This window comes from Nyctereutes procyonoides, unplaced genomic scaffold (assembly GCF_905146905.1).
Source record: "Nyctereutes procyonoides isolate TBG_1078 unplaced genomic scaffold, NYPRO_anot_genome, whole genome shotgun sequence".
Lineage (NCBI taxonomy): Eukaryota > Metazoa > Chordata > Mammalia > Carnivora > Canidae > Nyctereutes > Nyctereutes procyonoides.
Genome location: NW_026575049.1, coordinates 11,327,253 through 11,349,397, shown reverse-complemented (window position 1 = coordinate 11,349,397; position 22,145 = coordinate 11,327,253). Strand labels below are relative to the sequence as shown.

The following is a 22,145-nucleotide window of genomic DNA, read 5'->3' as shown; positions in this document are numbered from 1 at the left end:
AGAAAGTCAGGGACCACAGACTGCTATAGAAGCTATTAGATAGGCAGTCTCTGTGTGCAGATACTCCTAGCATGTTCACAAGTAATGGGAAATAGTTAAGAGCTTAAGTTAATTTTTTTTTACTTTTAAGTTTTATTATAGTTTTAATTACCTAGCTTTATGATTGTGGCTTTTCATTTTTTTTAAGGATTTAATTCAGTAACAATTAGCTCTAGTCTTCACGTTCAGCAAATCATCTTCTAATAAACTGAACATGGGTCTTAGGATCAAGTAATATATTCCTAAATGCTTACAGTTCAGGTATCAATAAAGCTTAAGTTACCAGTTACAGCAGGGTGTCAGACGGTAGGGGCACTGAAGTTTGAGGACATTCAGCAAGTTAACTGTGAACAGAGGATTTGGAATCATGAACACATTCTAACTTTGACTCACCATTCTGCTAGTAGTCATGTAACTCTTTGAAGCCTATTGGCTCGCTTGGAAAAAAAACAAAAGACTACTACCTTAATAAGGTGCTTTAAGAAGCTCTGAGACAACAGGTAGGACAGCAATTTTTAAAAATGCTGATGGCAACCCCCCCACCCCATCAAAACAACCAAGTATCGAGAGGGCATAGGTGATGATTCTATAGGTGGGTTGACAACCATTAAACAGAAGGGTAATGACAATTATTAAAGCCTTCCCTATCCCAGAGCTTGATCTAACTACCCACCTGCTGGGTGACTGAATGTGTTAGTAAGTGGACTGCCACCACAAAACTGGAGCCTATTCTTAGCTAGACTAACCAAGTCCCAACAAACCTATCAACAGTTTTTCTCCCAAACTTAAACCCCAAACCCTTGCACAATGCCCTTAACTGTCTAAAGTCACTAGATATGAAGGTCTTAAAACTTCTACCCACCTTCAGCCCACAAACCTCCATATACTTTTATCTATCTACATCTTCCCTCATGAGGAGGGAGTGTTTCTCTTCTAATCCAAAGCCACTTCCTCTCTGGGCACCTGGCTGGCTCATTCCAGAGCATACAACTCTTGATAACCAGGTCATGAGTGCAAGCCCCATGTTGGGCATAGAGCTTACTTTACTGATCTCAATGAGCACTGTTTCCCAAACCAGAAACCTGGAAGTTGTACCGGACTTCTCACCTGCCCCACCTTCCCATGTTTTGATGGTTTCTTCTCTATTTTAACTGTTACTATGAAGTTATAGCTTTAACACATATATTCAAAACTCCAAAGCCATATAACTAATTAGAACTATTGGATTCCAAAGGCACAAGATTCATATTATCTCCACAGCTTTTTCCAAACTTCCTGACTTGGGCAATGGTATATACCATTACATAAGCTCTAAAAGCCATCCTACTCTATCATATCCAAACATCCAGTTAAGTATCAGTTTAGTTTCTTAAGTCTTTCATTAAATCAACTTTTCTGTGTCTATGATCCTATCTCCCTGTAGTTGAAGACTTCTACTACAGTTTCACTGGTTTACCCTATTCTTTTCCTGATTTGATCTTATACCCAAAAAGTTTTGACACTTCACACCCTTCGAGGATTCCACATTATTCTTGGGGCAATCTCTTTTTTTTCCCCTTGGGGGCAATCTTTAATGTGATTTATAAACCCCACAGTCTTGTTTTTTGCCTTTTTCTTGAAACCCAAACACAGGCTACTGTTTTTCACTTTAGCTGAATTAGCATTCTTCCAATTCCTACTAATACACTCCCTCCTGACACAAAAGCCCTTTAGTGCAAAGGTCTTTCACTAGAAGGTACCTGCTTTCCCTCTTTACCACGGCTTATTTGTTCTTCAGGTCTCAGTGCTATCATTAAAAACTAATTCCTAAAGTTTTCCCATAAAGCTGAATATACATTTTTGAAAGTTAAGATAATGTATATTTATCCCTCATTGGGCACGGACAACAGCATCTGATGGGAACAGACATAACAAAAATTCAAGTTTTGTTAGTGAAAGATAAAAGGGAGACAAGATGGAAACAAGAAGCATTGGAAACCATTTCTAATAACATTTCTTGTTTCATGGTAATGGTTATAGGTAATAAAATCAGGTAAATTGTCTATCAATTCCTTTTTTTTTTTTTAAGATTTTATTTATTTATTCATGAGACACACACACAGAGAGGCAGAGACCCAGGTAGAGGGAGAAGCAGGCTCTGTGCAGGGAGCCCGCCGTAGGACTTCATCCCGGGTCTCCAGGATCATGCCCCCTGGGCTGAAGACGGCACAAAACCCGAGCCACCCGGGCTGCCCTATCAATTCCTTATTTAAAAAAAAAAAAAAAGAAAAGAAAAAAAGTCCATCTTCCACCGAATCAGGCCTTGACTGATTGCTATGGAGTCTTGTGTTGCATCTGGTTAAAAAAAAATGTTCCTGATAATCTTTATTTCAAATACTCTCCAGTAAAAGTCTCAAGGAACTCAGGGAAAGGAGGATCAATGAATGTAATCTTCAAAATGTAAACATGTAACAGAGTAATAGGGAAACTAACAAAAACTGAACCACAATTTTAATGGGGACATGGAAAGGATCCTAGAAATGGTAACTTACTATTTCTTATATGGTTTTTACTGCATATAGACTTGTCACTTTCACCACACTCTGAAGCCTATTGGTGAGAATCTTGGACCTGATTATATCTGGCATATAAATCTGTACTGAAATCATAACTTGTTACTGTTTTAAAAGTACTCTATGTGGTTTCTAAGCTAGCTGGTGAAATTTTTTTTTATTTTTTATTTGTTTTTGGTGAAATATTTTTGCTGTAATCTAGAAACATTTTTTATTTGATTCAAGTCTAACATGGTAAATAATCCCCTAAAACTAAAGTTTTCTGAATCTCAGGTTTGAGAATAGAACAGCCTAGAACTGTTTTATGTTTCTAAAGCCTAATTTTAGCTAGGTATAATCTTCCTTCAAGACCACGAAAATGTCAATACAGAAGAAAATTACCACTTTAGGCTGGCTTAAAGACAAAATACAAAATACTGTAGTGTAACAACCCAATTTCTGTTATACTGTATATTGCCAATGGATACGAATTATTCAAACCATACACAATGGTTAAATTATGAACCAAATAAAAAGGACAAACTGTAAAGTATTATCAAAACTGTGTTTTATTTTTCAATACAAGATAAATACCATGCTTGTTACTAGTGCAGTTTAGGGCCAACAATGGCCATATAGCAAACTGCTGAACAGTCACCTAAATGCTAAAGAAAGAAAAGACAGAAAGTAAACATTAAACACAAAATTGCAATTACAAACATTTTAATAAAATGGAATGAGCTTTTTAAAGAAGCTAATATGGAAGCTAGTTCTCACGGACACCAAAAAGATGTCTATTTGATCAAATATCACCTTACCTTTTGCACAGAAATCTTATTGTGAAGTCACCAGAGTCAATAGCTAAAATTTTAAGACTTTCTTTGGCCTTCTGGTATTAGACAAATTATTTACAAACCGTGATTCAGTCAATTCATGGATACTGGTAATATGATACAATTTTTTGTTGTTGTTGTTAAGGGCTTTCCATTAAAAATTGTAAAACAACTTTGTAAGGCTGTACAAGGCTGTAAACTACTTTGCTAATATACCATGGGATGAAGAGGAAGAAGAGTAAGAATAGACCTTTTTTTTAAGGCTAAAGTCATCAATGTTATAGATGCATTCCTTAGAATACATTATGATTTACCCCAAGGATCCTTTCCCATTAAATACGACCTGAGTACTACAATTTTCAAAGTAAAAAAATAAACATGAATTTACCATTGTATTTTAAAATAATTTAACTTACAAAATGCTGCGAAGTGTTATGCAGTAACAGTGTGACAAAAAGAACACATCTTCAAAATGCAATGTTTTTACTAAATGCAGGGTCTATCTGTTCAATTATGAAATTAATGCAAAACATTTATACCCATGGCAGAATTTTAGGATGCTCGCACATGAAAGACTTTCTGTAGTATTTACTATTTGCTGATACCATTTCAAGATTTGTGTGACTTCAATTAAATTCTACCTAATATTTTAAGACTCCTATTACAACATGTTAATAGAGCAGGAAGTCTCTGAAATATTAAAATCTGTCTGCACCTAACAAAGTGTTTATATGTCCCATACAAAAACCACAGTAGCTGCATACTCAGAGTGAATGCCAACAACCTGAAATTTTAAAGAAACATTGGTTAAGACAAACCTAAATCAATCTAAACTGGATACAATTGCCTGAATATTTGTAAAAATTCATATTGCTTCTTTCTAATGCAAAGAAAGAAGAGTGTAAGAACTTCCTCCCAGAAGCCTAGACATTTTAACATATTTTCTATTTCAACTTACAATGAAACTTTAATCCAGAATCTTTTGATTTCTCTAATCAAAAAATCTCACATTACAAACACAAGGAATGCTATATGTAAGGCCACATCTTAAGAAATTTATAATTTTTGGTTGAATATTAAAAAATTAGTCTAAGGCTTCTAAGAGTCAAGTTGCTAAAAAAAATGAAATAAATACTCCAGTGTTTAAACTGAAGGTTAATGTAAAAAAACAACACACACAGAGTAAGAACAGAAAAATAGAATGCTTTGCTACAAAAATCCCACTTAATATATTTTAGCACAAAAAATGTCTAGTTATGTACAATGGATAAGCGTGCATTTAAGTACATACAACTGCAGGAAACATTTACAGACGGCTATGGGATGCAAATGAACTTAATGAATAAAATTTAAAAGGCAGTTATCTGTAAAACAGTAAGACTCTCAATACTGTATTCTAGTAAGGAATCAGAACATAAACTTCCTCTTAAAATAACAGGCTGAAGCTTAAAACACAAAATTGGAGCCATCTTATAAAATACAGAAAATGCAATGATCATTCAGGTATGAAAACCAAAATGTTGAGAGAACTCCAACAGAAAGTCTCATAGTAGCATTTCATTGTATAAAACAGTATGTATTTAGGTTATTGGCACATTTAAATACATAAGGGAAAGAGAAAGTCTTTACCCTTCCAACAATTTCCCCCTTTCACTATAAAATGTTATACAACATTCATTAAAATCCTGTTGTTTATTTAAAGAACTGACCTTAAACTAGTAAAAAACAAAGCAGTATTCTCCACAGGAGAATTAAATGAAAATAACACCTTAAGCTACAATCCATAAGTTATCTGTGAACTCCAAATTGTAGTTAACTGCTTAAGAATATTCTGAGTAAAAGGGCCATTAAATGGGCTAAACTATGATCAACAGCCACTGCAACTTACTACAAATCTTGCTTATGAAAACTGACAAAATAAACACTTCCAAACTTACACTGGAATATCCCTTCCAAAACATGTGTCCTTTAGCTAAAAGTAGCACGTCTGATTCAAAATGTTGCTTCAGAAGCAATACCACTGAGGTGCTGCATCACTCATTCATAACTACCGGCTGAGAGGAATGTGATCGCAGAGCACTTATAAATGCCTATGGTTTAAAGTTAAACTCAAAGTTGTTTTCATGTCACTACAATTATTAAGAAGAAGAAATGAAAAGGTCTCTGAAACTCTCTTTCTCTATCTTTTTTTTTTTTTTTTTTTGGTGTCTATGTAATGATTTCTCTCTTTGGATTGTTTTTACATGTTAAAAAAAAAAGAAAGTTTTCAAATAACATTAGCTCATAAACAACACAGGGATATGAAGAATTAAACAAGGCTTGCAATTTTCACCTTTACTGCTATACATTCATGTGTTATCAGATAGAAGACTAAAAATGGGTCAAACCAAAGTTATTTCCTTCTGACAACACTTAAAAATAACGGACTAGCAGCAAACAATTCTAGTACACTCACATTGTCTGCAACAAAAGTCACGTAATGAGATCAGTCACGTAGTGATATAGAATAAGCAATTAAAGGGTTCCACTGATAAAAAACAAAAAAGTAAATGAAGGATTTAATTAGCACAAAATTTCCAGTTTCATCTCAAGTTCAAGCAGTTAAGATTTTTAGAATTCCATTTTAAAACAAAACTCTCAGAGTATCTTATTCTCATGGACATTTACTTACCTTTTTAAGCTCACTATTAACTAATTTCCCTTGTAATATATTTATGTCCATACTTCTTCACATTAGGGCATTAGAATTAAAATATAAAAAAAGCTAAGGAATGACAAAACAATACCTATACACAAAACAAGAAAACCGATTTTGATACAACTCTCAAATAATGTTAAAAAAAAAAAGGCAACTGCATTTTCAACAAGATAGAACACTTGAAAAATTTCTGAGAGCAAACAGTTCTGATAAACACCAGTGATCCCATGCACAAGTACTCTAATCATAAAATGTTTTAAAATAAAACTAGCAAGAATATGAGTAATTTGAAACAGCTAATTTGTAAGAACTAGCGTGATAGCGGACAAAAGGAAAGTGAAGAACTGCAGTGCAAATCTTTAGAGGGCTTCTACGAGTTGCACATGACATAATATTTAGGGTACCTAAATACTTAAAGCATTGCCCTAAAATTTGGCTGTATTAAAAAAAAACCCAATGTGTATTATCAGATCTCTTAAAGACAATAGATCTTAAAAACAAATTAACTTGCTTAGGATTTCAACTCAAATTTCTGAAGTAGTGATTCGGAAGCACCTTCCTATAAAAGTATCTAATCAAGTTGACACTCTGCCTATGCTAATTTTGCAATTAAGAACACATGCTAGCCAAGTGCTTTTAGTGTGGGCCTATATGCAAGGCAGATTTGAAAAAAATCTTTGATTAGTAAGTAACTCTAGCATGAATCAAAAGGTTGCATGAATACACACAAAATTCCTTACTTAAACTGTGGTGACAGGGTACACCTATAATCACCCATTACACAGACAGGAGAAAACAACTCGGTATTAGTAAGCATCACGCCCTCCTGAAATCTATAGTAACCAGAAAATAAAACTAATGCTCTCCTTACTCACATTTGTGTGCTGCACGGCTGTATTTACATTGCCTATGGCTTCAAAAATAAACCATAAGCACTATTAATATAAAACAGCTAATAACTGCCGCATCAAATCAGAATTGTCAAAATATTTCTTCAATGCTAGCAGTTTACAATTAAGCGTTTCAGTACATCTGTTGTAATTAAGCTGCATTACTGTAGCAAATAACGTATGGGTTTTTACTCAAATGTTAAAACCACAAAAATTTTTTTGACCCCTAACACATTGACTGGATTGCTATGTCTGTGAAATTTTACAAGTTTACATACCATTCAGCAAAATCACAAGCTAACTAGGTAAAAACAGCTAAAAAAGCAGAATATAGAAATATTAAATATCCATGTAATCACCTATTTCTAATATCAAAATCAAGGGCAAGAGACACTTAATTAGTATGTTTAATTCACTGAACGCAATTTTAGATTGGTGCATATCCAAAAACGCTATTGCAATGCTTTTTTAAAGGACAGTATAAATGTCATAGTAACATTATCTTTAGATATTGCTGAACACAAGACTTTCCCTGAGGTGTAAACATCAAATAACTTGAACAGCTTTACACATCAGCCCCATTAAACAGTTTATTACAACACTACATCTATTGTAATCAAAGTGGTGCTGTTTACAGACATTATCATATGAACATTTTTAACAAGAACAAACTACTATAAAAACAAGCATTTACTTGACGGTTTTTTTCCAATTGCTTGCACATTATAATGGCCAAATGTATATAACCAGTAATAAAGTTGCAAAAGCTATAACTTTTTAAATCACACAGGTTTCCTTCAAATAAAACAGTTAAGCAACATAAAAAATAAAAGTAGAGCTACTGGTTACCATTTATGCAGATTTGCTTTATTCAGATCTATTCCTGTTCATTTTATCCATGAATCCTTACAGGTTCAGTTCAATCACAAGAAGCAAACTGCTGGACAAGCGTCATTTTTCCCCCATGAAGACTGTTTTGTCTTGGAAGGTGTTCCTCTTCCTTCAGCTGTAATGTGTCAAAATTTGTGATGTAGATTTTGCTATTCCCCATAATACACAGAAAAACGCTGGCTTAACTATACATACACAAGTCGTGCATCTACTTCACTGTTACGTATTCTAACACAATAAGCATTAACTGAAACAGTAGCTGCCTTTATGGTGGAGAAATGCTCCCAAATTTATGTACTGATTAAAAGTGAGACACTCTGATTTCATTCTTCTGTTTTTATGGCTTTATGTAACTGAAACAAATGAAAATATGGCAGCTGCTGTTTCTGTGATGATGGAAACATTTATAAGTCATTTTCTAAAGTATGCATACTACAAAAATAAATGGAAAAATGCTTGAATGATTTTAATGTAAATATTTTTCATTCACCCACATATCAATTCTAAAGAACTCATTAACAATTAAATGTGAACTGAATATAAAATGCAATAAACTATTTTACAAATTAGTTGTATTTATTTGACAGCATACAGGAACTTCTGCAAATGTTATAAATCAAACTGTTTCATGTTACAAAATGCATAAATAAAATTTATAAATATATAGCTCAGTATGCACATTTAAATAAATATGACATCCACATACAAATCTTTAGACATAATACAAGTTTAAAACATTTACTTTACTTTTACTCTATTCCACCTATATTGAAATAACTAACGTAATATAGAAGCTAACCAAAAACAAGCTAAAATAAGAATCTACAATGATAAATTTCATTGAAAACTCACATAAAGAAAAAAAACAGTAAATTTGATAAACTAAAATTTCAAGAATACAAAAATATGCAAACTTCAAGCAGAGGTTCACAAAAGAAACATTCAATTAACTTGCATGTAAGTGGTCACTGAAACACCATATTTAAAATGTAAATTCCAAGAGAGCATTTCAATATGATGATGTAGTAAGAGGTGAAGGGCACAATATTTAGTGATACTCTTGCCATATAAGTAATTGGAAAATACTTTCTGCTTCATACTTAAGAGTCATTAATAGTGTCACAACTCTGAACGTTCTATTTTATGTTCCTTCCTCCCCTACTAGGCTGTAAGCAACTTAAGTGTATCAATACACATACTCATTCACGTTACCTAGCAATAAAAACACAAATTTTACAACTGCAACATAAACAAAACCCCTCCAAAGCCCCAAATGTTATAATCCTGAACTGTCTCTTTTAAATAGTTCTATTTGCCTGTATTTTTCAATGAGATACTTAAGCCATTTCTAATGTTACCTTTTATTGTACCTTTATCTTATGTTGATAAAGCTTTAGGCAGAATTATTTCATTTAAAAAAAAATCTAGAAAGACAGCTTTCATAGGTTTTATTTTTATTCCTTGCAACATATCTAAAACCTGGTATTAAAGTATTAAATAAAGATAACGAATATGTTCTAACCTGAAAAGATGCACTACTGGAAATCCCTAAGCTTTACTGCAAAAGTATGTTATCTCCCTAAAATTTTTGTTGTGATGTGAGAGATAAAGAGAGATCTGGTCATTAAAGAGGGAAAAATTGTTTAAAGTCACAGTGAGCAAAACAAAAATACCCAATCCTTCCAAAAAACATATGGCATACACTGCAACTTATTTATTACTCCAAAGGAGAATTTTACTACTTTTTCTGTAGAGAATGCTGTTTGTAAAATTATAATACACATCTTTATGCAAGAAAATGCACTCATCTTTTGATTATACTTCATAGGTCTTTACTATTAATAACTCTCTCATTTTCACCATATAGACATAAAATCTGGGGGTAGTCTGACAGGTTTTATTTCTATTTCTAAACACTTTACATTTATCCATTGGGAAATACAAATTTTACAATCTCAAACGAAAGCAAATTTGAAGGCAATACAACCCATTTCCAATAATCCAATCCCATATTATACTCTCAAATTTCTAGGTAGACATCTACATAAACAAAGATATCAAAAAAGCTTAAAAGTGACAAATACATTCAATGCTCATGTTTTCAGAATACCATTTAGTCAAATATGTTAATGTCAAAGTCACAATTACTTGTTTTAGTTGTCAGTTATATAAGGAAGATCTATGCAAAAGCTTGTTTAAAAAAAAACTAAGACAAATGAAATCTACAGCTCTTTAATGAAGCCTATAAAGTACTAAGTAAAATTTCAATACAGAGAAGCACCTCTATCTTGAGATAATGTAAGATCAAGCCAATAGTAACAACTCAAATTACGAGCGTTTCTGTTAGAAACTTCAAAGTAAATTTGTTAGCATCAGTATTTCTAAGCTCATGGCCAATTCACCTTTCCAGTAAGATTCAAATATATATATTTGATATAGCTCTTTCATAGGTTTTTCACATTAATATTGAATTAAAAGAATTAACTGAATACTGAATTGAAATTCTAATATGCTTTAAGAGATGTGCATCTACTAATTCAGTGAAATAAAACTCACTTTTCTCTTTTCTGAAAATTTCTCCTTAATGAGAGGAATGGGGATGGAGTAGACAAAAGAAATAAAAGATTCTGAATATAAGCCAACTCTTATAAAATCAAAATTCCTTCTTGTGCTGACTAAAACATAGTACAGAAAATTTTGTTTACTGTAGATATTTACAAAAATTCCTTTACTACCACATTTGTTATTTCCTTCTTTCTACCTGTGGACATAGTACTTACCTCATTTTAACTAAAGTCTTTCATTACACTAATAAAACACATATACAAGATGGTTGCTCTAGGCAGGTCACTATCGAAATAAACTTCACCATAGTCAAGGAAAACTCTTATTTGCCCCCCAAATTTCACAAAATGGACATTTCAAAATAAGCTGTTTAATGTGACTTAGACTTTCCTGTGAGGATTAAAACATGCTACCACAGAAGGCAAATTAGTAAATTTGGATAGCACATATGGCACACTTACCCCCTTTTGGTTATTAGGTTTTCTTTAAAACAATGCTAACTACTCATTCAAAACATTACTTATTCAAAATGATCTAATTTACAAACTAAAACAATGATAGTAAATTTCACACTGAGATGAAGGTGAGAGCAAGGTGACTCACACTGGCACTGAATTTTCTTTTAACAGGGAACATTAATCATTTGTAAACAAAACCCATTCTTAAACCACAGTGAGCAAAAAACACACTACACATCCATACAAGGGATTACTCCCTACCCTCCTGTCACTTAAGAGAGCTGTGTAGTCAGGTTTTACAAATATTAAAAGGAAACCTAGAGCAAAAGAACTGAGAGCTAGCATATTCAGATGAAGCACAGCAGTTAAGATATATGGGAAAACACAAACACAAGGCCAGATAATATGAGGCAGATCTTAGATGACCTAAGAGTTGTAGAAATAATTTTTAAATATCACCACCATGAGTATCATAGTATCTATTCAGTGGGAAATTAAGAGAACTTAATTTTCACATTGGCCTCAAAGTAACACTATATCTTAAGGAGATGAAATATCTTAGCATGTAAAAAAAGAACTTTTTATTCTTTTGCCTTTTTTTGTTTTTCCCAAATTAATGAAAAACTAAAGAGTGCAAACCACCCTAAATCTTATGCAGTAAAAACACAACCTAAGATTTTGATCTATGGTAAAAGAAGTCTTACAACGAAGCATACTTATTTAATACATATTCCATACAATATGCTTAAAAATTTTATCAGAGAAATGGACAATGATTTGAAAATATGCAAAACCTTGTATTTCAGGGAGAGGAAAAGCATGAATGAAGAGTATTTAAAAAGTAATTTGCATTCATTACTCCTTGTATACAAAGAAAAACTGAGTAACAGAAATTTGCTGTGGAGCATAGTAAGAGGAATGCAATCTAAAAGAAAATAACGGTGAAAGTAAAATTATTTCTGTAAGAAGTGTACAATCTTAAAACACTGAACTACTTTTGTTTTGCTCAGAGTGGTCTGAGAATAGAGGCAGAAATTACAGAATATGAAATACAATGTATGTACATACTGAAAATTTACAATACTGATATTCCCATTAAAATATTACCTACTTGAACTTAAATACTAAATGTTTTTAGAAAAATTAATACATATTTTAAATGAGAGAATGCAATTAACATTACCAACAGTTCAAACACAAAAAAAATTAAGATGGGACAGACATTAACAGCTTGCCAACATCATTAAGTTTCCAGTTAAATTAAGAACTTGCCCTTTTAGCCATTTATCACTTTAATAATAAATTACAGTATTTTTTTTATATACACGCTTACTGACATTCACGTTAGCTTCCAAGTTATTTGTATTCCATTAGTCCACTTAAAATGTACATGAAAGCTCAAAAGGACTCATATTTTAAAACTTCTAAAAAGGTCAACAGACCCTATTATGATAATAATTAAATGTGCAGATAGTTTGTTTAAAAGTTTTTCACTCGAATATATTTGATCCTAGCCCCCACCCCTATAAAGTCACATCTACAACCGCAATAAATACTGTTTGGTATAGCAAAGGTACAATATTCCAGGATAACAGAATTTTTTGCCCTAAGAATGCTTATGTAAAATTTTGCTTGGATGAAGGCACATAACAATATTACAACTCAATTCTAATTAATGTACAAACAAAACATGGGAATTTTGGTATGGTACACATCAGTGATTAAGAAAAAAAAGCCAACAATAGTTTGCAAGTTAGGAATTCATAGTTAATGTCTGAATGTAATGAAACTCAAGCCATGATATAGTTAGGTGTGCCCATTACTGGAATGTAATGTTAGTTAATTCAAAGTATTTAAAATTAACAATGGACTTTTCAAGGAGTTTGAAAAGGAGTTGGCTAACTACGCTAGTTTAACTAAAACCAAGAAGAAACTCATTATCTGGTTCAGAAGCCCTTTGATGGGGCACATCCAATTTTGGAAATGATTAAAAATGTATGGAAGATTCATTATCATGCCTTCAGTAATTAGCAGCTTGTTGATAACTGGCGAAGTCTAAATAAAAACGTAACTTAAAGGACCTGTACCTTACTATAAATGAAATGGCTGATATAGTTAAACATTTCAAGTAATATGTTGGTTGTAATTCACCTTAAGCAACTGATGGAGACGGAGAATTTTTTTTCATAAAATGGAATTATGATCTAGTCAACCCAAGGGGAAAAAAACTACATCTTTAAAATTTAGCATTTAGATTTACATGACACATTTAATCCTTACTCATATCCAAGAGCAGAATTAATTTCAATAAGCTCAGCTTTAAAGTGAAAGATGTTTTGCTTCATATTAAAGAAATGTTTGAGATTTATATTAAGTTCTACAATACAAAAATAGCTCTTAAAGCTAAAGTTTTCATAAATATTTAAGATGCATATTCGAAATGCTAGGGAAGTATTAAAACTGGCCTTTTCACTTCAAAAAGCCCATAAAACTGTCAATAATGTAATAGCTAATCTACCATAAAAATCAGATTTACATGCTTGTTTTATAAATAGTATTACTCAAAAAGGATCTCATTTGCTAAAATCTATTATAGTTAAAGAAACTGCTATTCTGTCAAAGAATTGCATACACTTGATAGTCTCTGATTTTGCCCATAACAATTTAAATACTAACAATTACCATGACTAAATTTTTAGTGTTTCCCACAATTATGGAGAATAACTGTGTAAAGAATGGTTACTTATAAGGGGTTTATTTTAGCCTAACTTAATTTGGATATGCCACCAACACATAAAGAAAAATTACTTGTTCACAGAATAACCGTTGTGTCACATGCACAAGCCTCACAGTGCCCACCCCCTACTTTTCACATGAATAAATGCTGTTCACAAATATAAAAATAAAATTACACGTGAATATGAAGTATAAACAGACAACTTCCCGCTTTATGAAAAATGTACACAAGAAATAGTTTTAAAATACAGAAAAAAAGACACAATGATTATGGTTTATGAATGAAACATCAAAGAAAATTATTTCAAGGTTATTCTAACCTGGGGTGCATGATCTGATACAATTTAAAATTCTTAGATATGGAAAACCCTAAACCCATTTTAATTAAGTTTCGCATCTTCTTTGCAAATTAAAGGATATGGTTTCTTTTAAAACAAAAGCAGAAGCCAGGAAAAGTGTCTTCTAAAGAACATTTTAAATACAAAAGCTCTTTCAATGCTGAGACCATCCTCCTATATTATAAAACTATTACATTTTCTTTAAGTTTTAGGGATAGAATGAGTTCAAGGAAAGAAACTTTCAATTTACTTTTAAATATATACGAATTAACATCTGTATTTTTTATTTCAAATTACATGCAAACTATCTATACAATTAAGACAATTCCAATTTTTAGATTTTAGAAGTAGACATGAGTCCTCTTGATTATTTTCTTGCTTTCTTAAGACCATTAACAATCTAAAAGTTTTAACTCCACAATACAATATTCAAGGATAAAACATCAAAATTTTTTTTACCTGTCAATACTTACCTGTTATTTGTCTCAGATGTTTCCAGAAGATTTAATTCAGAACAAGTAGTTGGACCATTTAAAATGTAGGTATATACTGTATAAACAATAGCCTTGGAGTTATAATTACTGTTAATAACACATATGCTAATTATAACAGGAACAAGGAATACCCACCTTTTTCTAACGATGACGATACTCGCGCTCTCGGTCCCGTTCTCGGTCCCGGTCTCGGTCCCGATCCCGGTGTCTCTCTCGTTCTCTGCTTCTCTCTCTATAATAATCATCATGACGATCTCTACTACGGGATTTATGACGCCGACTCTTTTCTCGTGATCTACTATGGTCCCTCTCTCTCGATCGTTCACGTCTTCTAAAAGAAATTACTGGATTAATGCTCTCTGTAAGTGGATAGATAGCAGTGTTTAAAAGTACCTAAGGCAAAAAATTCCTTACAAATCTAGTTTAGACTTAGGATATCCTGAACTTCCAATAATGATTTACCAACTCATCTAACAAGCATGAACTAGAAGTTCCATTTTTAAAAATATTCACCCCCAAACTGGGAACCAGACACACAGGGGCAATACATCTTATCATCTATTACATCTAACAGCCTAAAACAAACACGTAGTGTTTACTGAACAAAAAACAGAAAGGTCAAAGAGAAAAAATTTCAAAGGACATGTTGTTTCAAACTAAAGAATGTACAGAAGGGAGTTTTTTAGACATAAAATTCATGAGATTATGAGACTTAAAATACATAAATATTACCACCCATTAACAGGTTTTATAAACCTATGTGTAAGTATCAATTTTACTTTTATAACTAACCCAAATATGATTAATCATGAGTGCTACTCCCTTAAGAAATTTTCTAATAATATGTATGTTTGCTACAGGGGTGTGTGGTGGAGAGCTGAGGGACATGATGGGAAGCAAAGTTCAAAACTTAGCACTTATGACCACTAGAAAATACTACAATACTATTCACATTGTTATTCAATAAAAAGCAAGGTCTCATTTAGCTGCTTTCAAACACAAAAAAAAACAGGTAATTTGACCAAACTAAACTGCTTAAAATACTTTTCTGAAATTCACAATAAGGAAGTAACTAAGTTGAAATATCCATTTTGTATTTTTGCACCAGATAGCTAGACTTAGCAAACATCATTAGATGCTAAGCTCCTTGATCAAGGAAGTTCTTATTAAGAAGGGCTTAAAAAACTAAAAAGAAGACTATGTAAAGGTATGGTCTTCAGCTATGACAATTTTGTTCAGCTATGGAGATTCTTATTTACACTGGGTCAGAAAGGTACTCATTAGGAAATTGGGGACCATGACAAAGAAAAGCACCTTTCCCTTATCTTAATGAATACTCTACACCAGATAAAATACACTAAGGACAGATCTATGAATAGCTCATAGAGATTAAGGATCTACTACCTTTCAAATATATGTAAAATTTCAAAGGTAGCTACAATGCTTTAAAAAAAAAAAAAAAGGAATTACCTAATTAGAAAAGAACAGATCATTAATTCCTTTGTTCAAAGAAATATTTATTTGGCACCTATTCTGTACCAAACATTGTTTAGGGGATCCCTGGGTGGCTCAGCAGTTTAGTGCCTGCCTTCGTCCCAGGGTGTGATCCTGGAGACCCAGGCTCAAGTCCCACATCAGGGTCCCTGCATAGACCTTGCTTCTCTCTCTGCTTCTGTCTCTGCTTTTGTGTATGTGTCTCTCATGAATAAATAAATAAAATCTTAAACAACAACAACAACAACAAGAACAATAAAATACTGTTTAGTCATTAGAAATATTGTAGTGAACAAGACGGGTAAGGCCCCTTCCATCTTTCAACATATGTTCTAGTGAAAAAAAAAAAAAAGAAATGTGCAATAATAATAAAGAACAGGGGGGCCTGCTGAGTGGCTCAATCAGGGGAGGGTCCAACTCTTGGTTTTGGCTTAGGTCATGATCTAAGGATTATGAGATTATGCCCTGCGTCAGGATCTGTGCTCAACGCAGAGTCTGCCTTGGATTCTTTCCCTCTTTCTCTCCCTCCCCCTCAAATAAATAAATAAAATCTTAAAAAAAAATAGATTATGGTGTACTATGAAAGAAATAAAAAGAATAACCTGGGAGAAGACCTCTCCTAGAAGTCAGGTTGAGTTGAGGCATGAAGAGTAAGAAGACAGCTATATGAAGAGCCAGGGAAAAGGACTCCCAGCAGAAGGAATATCAAGTATAAAGGCAGTGAGGTGATTGAGTGTTGATGTATCAAGAGGAAGAGAAGGGAGACCACTGTGACAAGAGAATAGTGAGCAAGGGGTAAGGTACACAACGAGGCTGGAAAGACAGGAAGGTATCATACAGTGTCTCAATGTTTACAGTCTTATTCTAAGAGTAACCAGAAACCTTTGAAGGGTTTTAGAAGCAAGCAAACACCTGGCATTTGATTCAATGTTTAAAACAAAAACAAAAACAAAAAACACTCTAGCTGTTGCATAAACAGTAATAAGTAAAATCAAAGTCCTACTTTAAAGTCCCAGACACATTATTTTTTGTTATTTTAAAAGTAACAGTTTTAAATAAGACATGAGACAGGAAAGTTTTACCTTGATCCAGAACCATAAGACTTGGATTCAATTCCATGAAGGCAATCTTGCAAAGAGCTAATAAGAACTTTGCAACGATCATCAGCAGATACTTTGGATTGTTTAATTAAAGAAATTGCAGTTACCAACGTCTCAATAGCACTCCCATAATCACCTATGAGGGAAAGGAGAGGGGTTAAAATCAAATAAATTATTTCCAAAATACCACCAAACCACTTGGGATAAGAGTGATAAAATGTTTTATAAAAGAGCACTAAAATAACTACAGAAGCTGTCTTAATTTTTTTAGTGTTTCACCATGTGGAAACAGCTTTATCCGTTAAATTAGCACGATTTGTTATTATTATAGCTGTATAAGACAAGTTATTTGTAAATACAAGAATCAAACTTAAGCCATTAAATGTCAGGACTAAAATTTAAATCTACATTTAAAAATTTTAAATTATGGATCTTTTCATTACATTGTGACATATATAGCTTCCTTCAATGTCTTTTAAATAAATATAGGTATGATTTGGGAATATGAACATAGTAAGTACTAAATGTAAATGACCAATCTTTAAGATTGCACATAGTTTTAGGTCCTTTCTAATAACACAAATAAGAAATATTAATATAGGAAGAAATATACAAACCAGCACTGGCATCAGACACAGCTCTTGAAATAGCACTGCTTGAGATTGCCCTATTTCTATTCATGATTTCTTCAAACTCAGCTTCACTCAATGGCGTTCTTGCAGTATCCATTTCCCTGTAAAATAAAAATAAACCTTAAATTGTACTCAACAAATTTCCTAAGTTAGTCATAACAGTATAAAACAATTCATAGTAGTTGCTTTTGACAAGTGCCTCAGAGCTAGTAGTTACTTTCCCAGAGCGAAGCATACTATTTTTATCCTATAAAGAGAAAAAGTCTAAGCAAAATTCTCTTACACTACCATCTTTCAGCTGAAATAAAGTAGCAACTTAGAAATCTTGTCTTTCTGGAAGCCTGAAATAATATATTTACATATGCACAATATTCTTCAGGCACCCAAAAACAGAAATAAATTATTTTGATGTATACAAGATAGTTACGTGTTATTATATCTTTCATTTACATATGTTTTTAAACGTTGACAGTAAAAAATACAGCCCTATACAATTAAGGAATCTGGTTACAATCATGTTTGGATCCTTTAGGCACACGGCCCAACTCACAATAGAAGGATAACAAATGTCTGATTAATTAATAGAACTTCGGGCAGGGACAAGATCTTAGACCATCTTGTTTGCCACTGTATTTCCAGAAAAGCATCTGGCAAATAAAAGATATTAAGTATAAACAACTGTTGAAAAAAAATGAATTAAATGCTAAAATTTTCTATAGCTGCTTGACAACTTTAAAAATTATACATGTACACTGTGTCAACTATACTTAAATTAAAAAAGAAAAAGTGTACATGTACAGTATAGGAAAAGGAAAGCTTTTTTGCCATCTGAGTTACTAGTTAGGACACTGAGTTAAGGGAGGCAGTAGTTCATTCCACTGAAATGAGGAAATAGCTAATCTAATCTTTTACATGCTTTTAAGGTATTACTATTACTCCCCAAATTATAAACATCCTGAGCAAATTACAAGTTGTTCAAAATACATGTTTTTCAACCAAATGCTGTGACTTGTGCCCATCCTATCACCCTTAAAAGTTCTCATGTAAGATGAGTTTTCTCTAATTTTTTAAAAAAAGATTAGTCATTAATAACCACCTCCCCATTCTTTAAAATTTAATACTGCACAAATTCTATTAGGTTAGGAAAAGGGTATGAAACTCAAATTTTAAACAAACTAAGTCATCTAACCCATTCTTACATACTAAAGGTGAACACTTAATAATATGAAGTCACTCACTGGAATTGAACACAGAAAGTTTTACTATTACTAGTTCAAGCAGTTTTAACCGTTTTCTAGAGGAAACAGTATTTTCTTTTTAAAAAAGATTTATTTGAAGAAGAGAGTGAGAAAACACGCACACAAGCAAGTGGGTAGGGAAGCAAACGGTAAAGGGAGAAGCAGACTCCCAGATGAGCAGGGAGCCCAACATGGGGCTCAAACCAAGGACCCTGACGATACGACCTGAGCCAAAGGCAGATGCTTAACCAACTGAGCCACCCAGGCGCCCCTAAACAGTATTTTTAATAGTTATAATAATGCAACCTCTACAAACAGATAATGGTTAATGGGCGTTGTTTACAACATCAAACTTACTGCCATGTGCCTGTGCAATTGCACGGAATTAGGCAGACTTTCAAATCCATTCCTTCAGGACATTATCAGACAAAATGAAATACAAGGTAGTTTAACAGTGATAGTTTAAAAATATAAACTCAGAGGAAATTAAAGGGGGCAAATTCAAATAGTTCTTAGAGATTACAAACCTAGCTCTCTAAATTATGTTTCGAGTATGGATAGTTTTTAAATTACTTTTGAAAGGGGCTAAGAGATCACTTACTTGAACAGTGATTTCCACCTAGCTCTTCTCCAAGGATCACCATTATTTTAATTTCCATAAAAACTGTGTTTTATAGGCCTTTATCTACCCAAATATACTTGTAAATTATCGAATGTTCCCATTTTAATTAAACGTTAGTAATTTGCCACTCAGGACTCCTAATCACCATGAGATAATCATTAGTACTCACATAATAAACTGATCTAATTCTTAAAATGAAGAAACTTTAGTGCTCTGTGTAGTATCTCCAATGGTAAATGAGATTCACTTTAAAATCTTAAAAGTAGCTTAAGAATACCACTTGCTCATTTAAATTATCTTTATTAACCTCTTTTAACTTAAAAAATAATGGAAATGAATCCCTAGGATTTAGTGACTTGCTCTAAATCATGCGTCTTTATTAAGTGGCAGAGGTGGTTTATTCCCAACGCTGTTTAGTATGTCTTTCACCAGATGACACTGCCTCTTCAAACAAGAGAAAACAATATAGAAAATTTAATATCTGGGGAAAAGGTCATAATTTTAAAAAACAAACAAAAACCTTAGTGATGAGAGCATGGAATATCTTTTGCCAATCAAATCCACTGTCCTAAATACACACTAACTTACCTCCCAGGAGGCCCATAGTCACCCCTGTCATAGGGTGGGGGTCGGCCATAAGGATCTGTTGGCGGTGGGCCCCGGCTATCTGATGTAGGCATGCCGCTGTTAGTCGGTGGAGGAAAGAAAGCCGGGTTCACATGTGGAGCTGGTGGTGGGGCACCTGGAGGTGGTCCAGGAAGATGCGGAGGAGGAGCAAGTGTAAGGGGCGGCCCAAGAGGGCCGGGTGGGCGAGGTGGAAAGGGGCCTGGAGGTGGAGGTGGTCCCTGTTGTGGAGGTGGTGGGCCAGGAGGGGGGCCGTAGCCTGGAACTGGAGGTGGAGGGCCGGGAGGAAGCGGGCCCAGCGGAGGCTGCCCAAAAGGCTGTCCAGGAAAAAGAACTGGTGGTGGAGGGCGATCTCCTCGATTAGGAGGCCCAGCTAAAGGGGGAGGCAGAACCTGACCCGGAGGTGGAGGACCTGGTGGACCAGGTGGGCCTGGGGGGCCCAAGGGTGGACGTGGCGGAGTCTGTCCAGCTATAGAACAGAGGAGAGAGAAGAGAAAGAGAGAATACACTTCAGTAAGGGATTACAACCGGTATGCCAAGATCATACTTTTAAAGCACAACTCACAGACCAAGATTCTTTCTCTTTAAATGAAACCCATATGGTAAATGCTACACTAACAACTACAAAAGTGAAGTATATCTTTACAAATGTAACTAGCTCAATTTATGCTTAAGAAAAACTATTGAAACAAAAAACGTTAATAAAGAAGATTACAATGCTTAGAGAGTTTCCATCTTTCAGCGTACACACATTTCTTACAGTGAAATCACCCACCTTATATTCTACTCTGATGCCAAGCTAGAAAGTGAAACAAGGAAAAATGGTCTTGAAAGGATTTTTTAAGAGGTAAGAAAATAAGACGGATGTAAATATTCTATATATAAGTCAAGCAAGTTTGGAGAAAAATAAAGACCTTTTAGGCCAAAAATGGGTATTTCCTCTATGCTGTGCCCCATATGCCATGGAATCCTAGTTTCCAGGAACAAAGGCCGAGTTCCTTTAACAAGATGCTTGATCAAATTTCCTGGATTCCAAAAATAGCATAACAAGGAGAGTAAGTCACATTAATAATGCATTACTTGAAAAAGAGAGAAAAGGAAAAGAGGTATTAAGGTAGACACATTTTATCCATGGTAATTTAAGAAAAATTTTACCTGGAAAAGGTGGGGGTGGCCCTCCTGGTCCTGCTGGTCCAGGAAATCTGTCCCCACCGGGAACAGCCCCTGGAAAACGGCCCCGTCCTCTACCACCTTGTGGAAATGCTGCACGTGAACTGCCTCCTGGAGGACCAGCTTTACCTTCCCCAGACATTTGTCCTGATTGTGTAGCTGCAAACATCCAAATACTCATAAATAGCATTTATTAAAATAGTCCTCTGAAATGTAACCACTGCTATTAGAAACATCTATTTCAAAGTTCAAGTATGCTATATACTAAATTGCAGATGCCTCAGGTCTGTCCACATTACATGGGAAGTACTGGTTAGAAAATGTTCACATCTAGTTAAGTTCTTTTGAAGTCTCAAAATATCCAGACTTAAGTGTATTTCCACTGAGTAAATATGAGTTACTTTTGAAATACCAGTACTCTGCAGCAACCAAGACTGAAATTCTCCCAACAGAAATACGAATTTTGGTAAGCAAAAATTATTTAAATTTTATAACATATTCTTCACTTAAGTCTTATGTGCTAATAAGAAAAACAACCACTTGAATTTCTGTTAATTACGTGATCATCTACCTTATTTCTTTAAGTGATAGCATTCCTAAGTGTATAATGGCAAATCTTTTCTATATTCACTTTACCAAGTGGTGAAAGATCTTGGTGCCACGCAGAAAATCAACGAGTATTTTCTGGTTACCAGTGGTTTCTCCCCACCACAACACACATCCACATAACTGTCCTTCAATCTAAGGATTAGAATGTAGTTTCTTCCTTGCTCTAGGATGGGAATGACAGGA

The 22,145-nt window shown here is 33.7% G+C and overlaps 1 protein-coding gene across 4 annotated transcripts in view; it reads right to left on the bottom strand.

Moving 5' to 3' along the window:
- Positions 1-3,116: 3,116 nt before the first annotated feature.
- CPSF6 (cleavage and polyadenylation specific factor 6) overlaps positions 3,117-22,145 on the bottom strand; it is a 33,339-nt gene continuing 14,310 nt past the window's right edge. The window contains exons 5-11 of one of the 4 annotated variants that reach the window (XM_055328223.1): positions 21,339-21,512; positions 21,098-21,208; positions 20,148-20,652; positions 17,685-17,800; positions 17,050-17,203; positions 14,609-14,804; positions 3,117-7,997 (exon numbers count right to left, since the gene is read on the bottom strand). In XM_055328223.1, coding sequence (XP_055184198.1) covers positions 14,615-14,804; positions 17,050-17,203; positions 17,685-17,800; positions 20,148-20,652; positions 21,098-21,208; positions 21,339-21,512 — 1,250 coding nt within the window. In that variant the 3' untranslated portion in view covers positions 3,117-7,997; positions 14,609-14,614. The remainder of the gene's footprint in view (positions 7,998-14,608; positions 14,805-17,049; positions 17,204-17,684; positions 17,801-20,147; positions 20,653-21,097; positions 21,209-21,338; positions 21,513-22,145) is intronic. The other 3 variants (XM_055328224.1, XM_055328225.1, XM_055328226.1) reach the window with 3 other exon arrangements.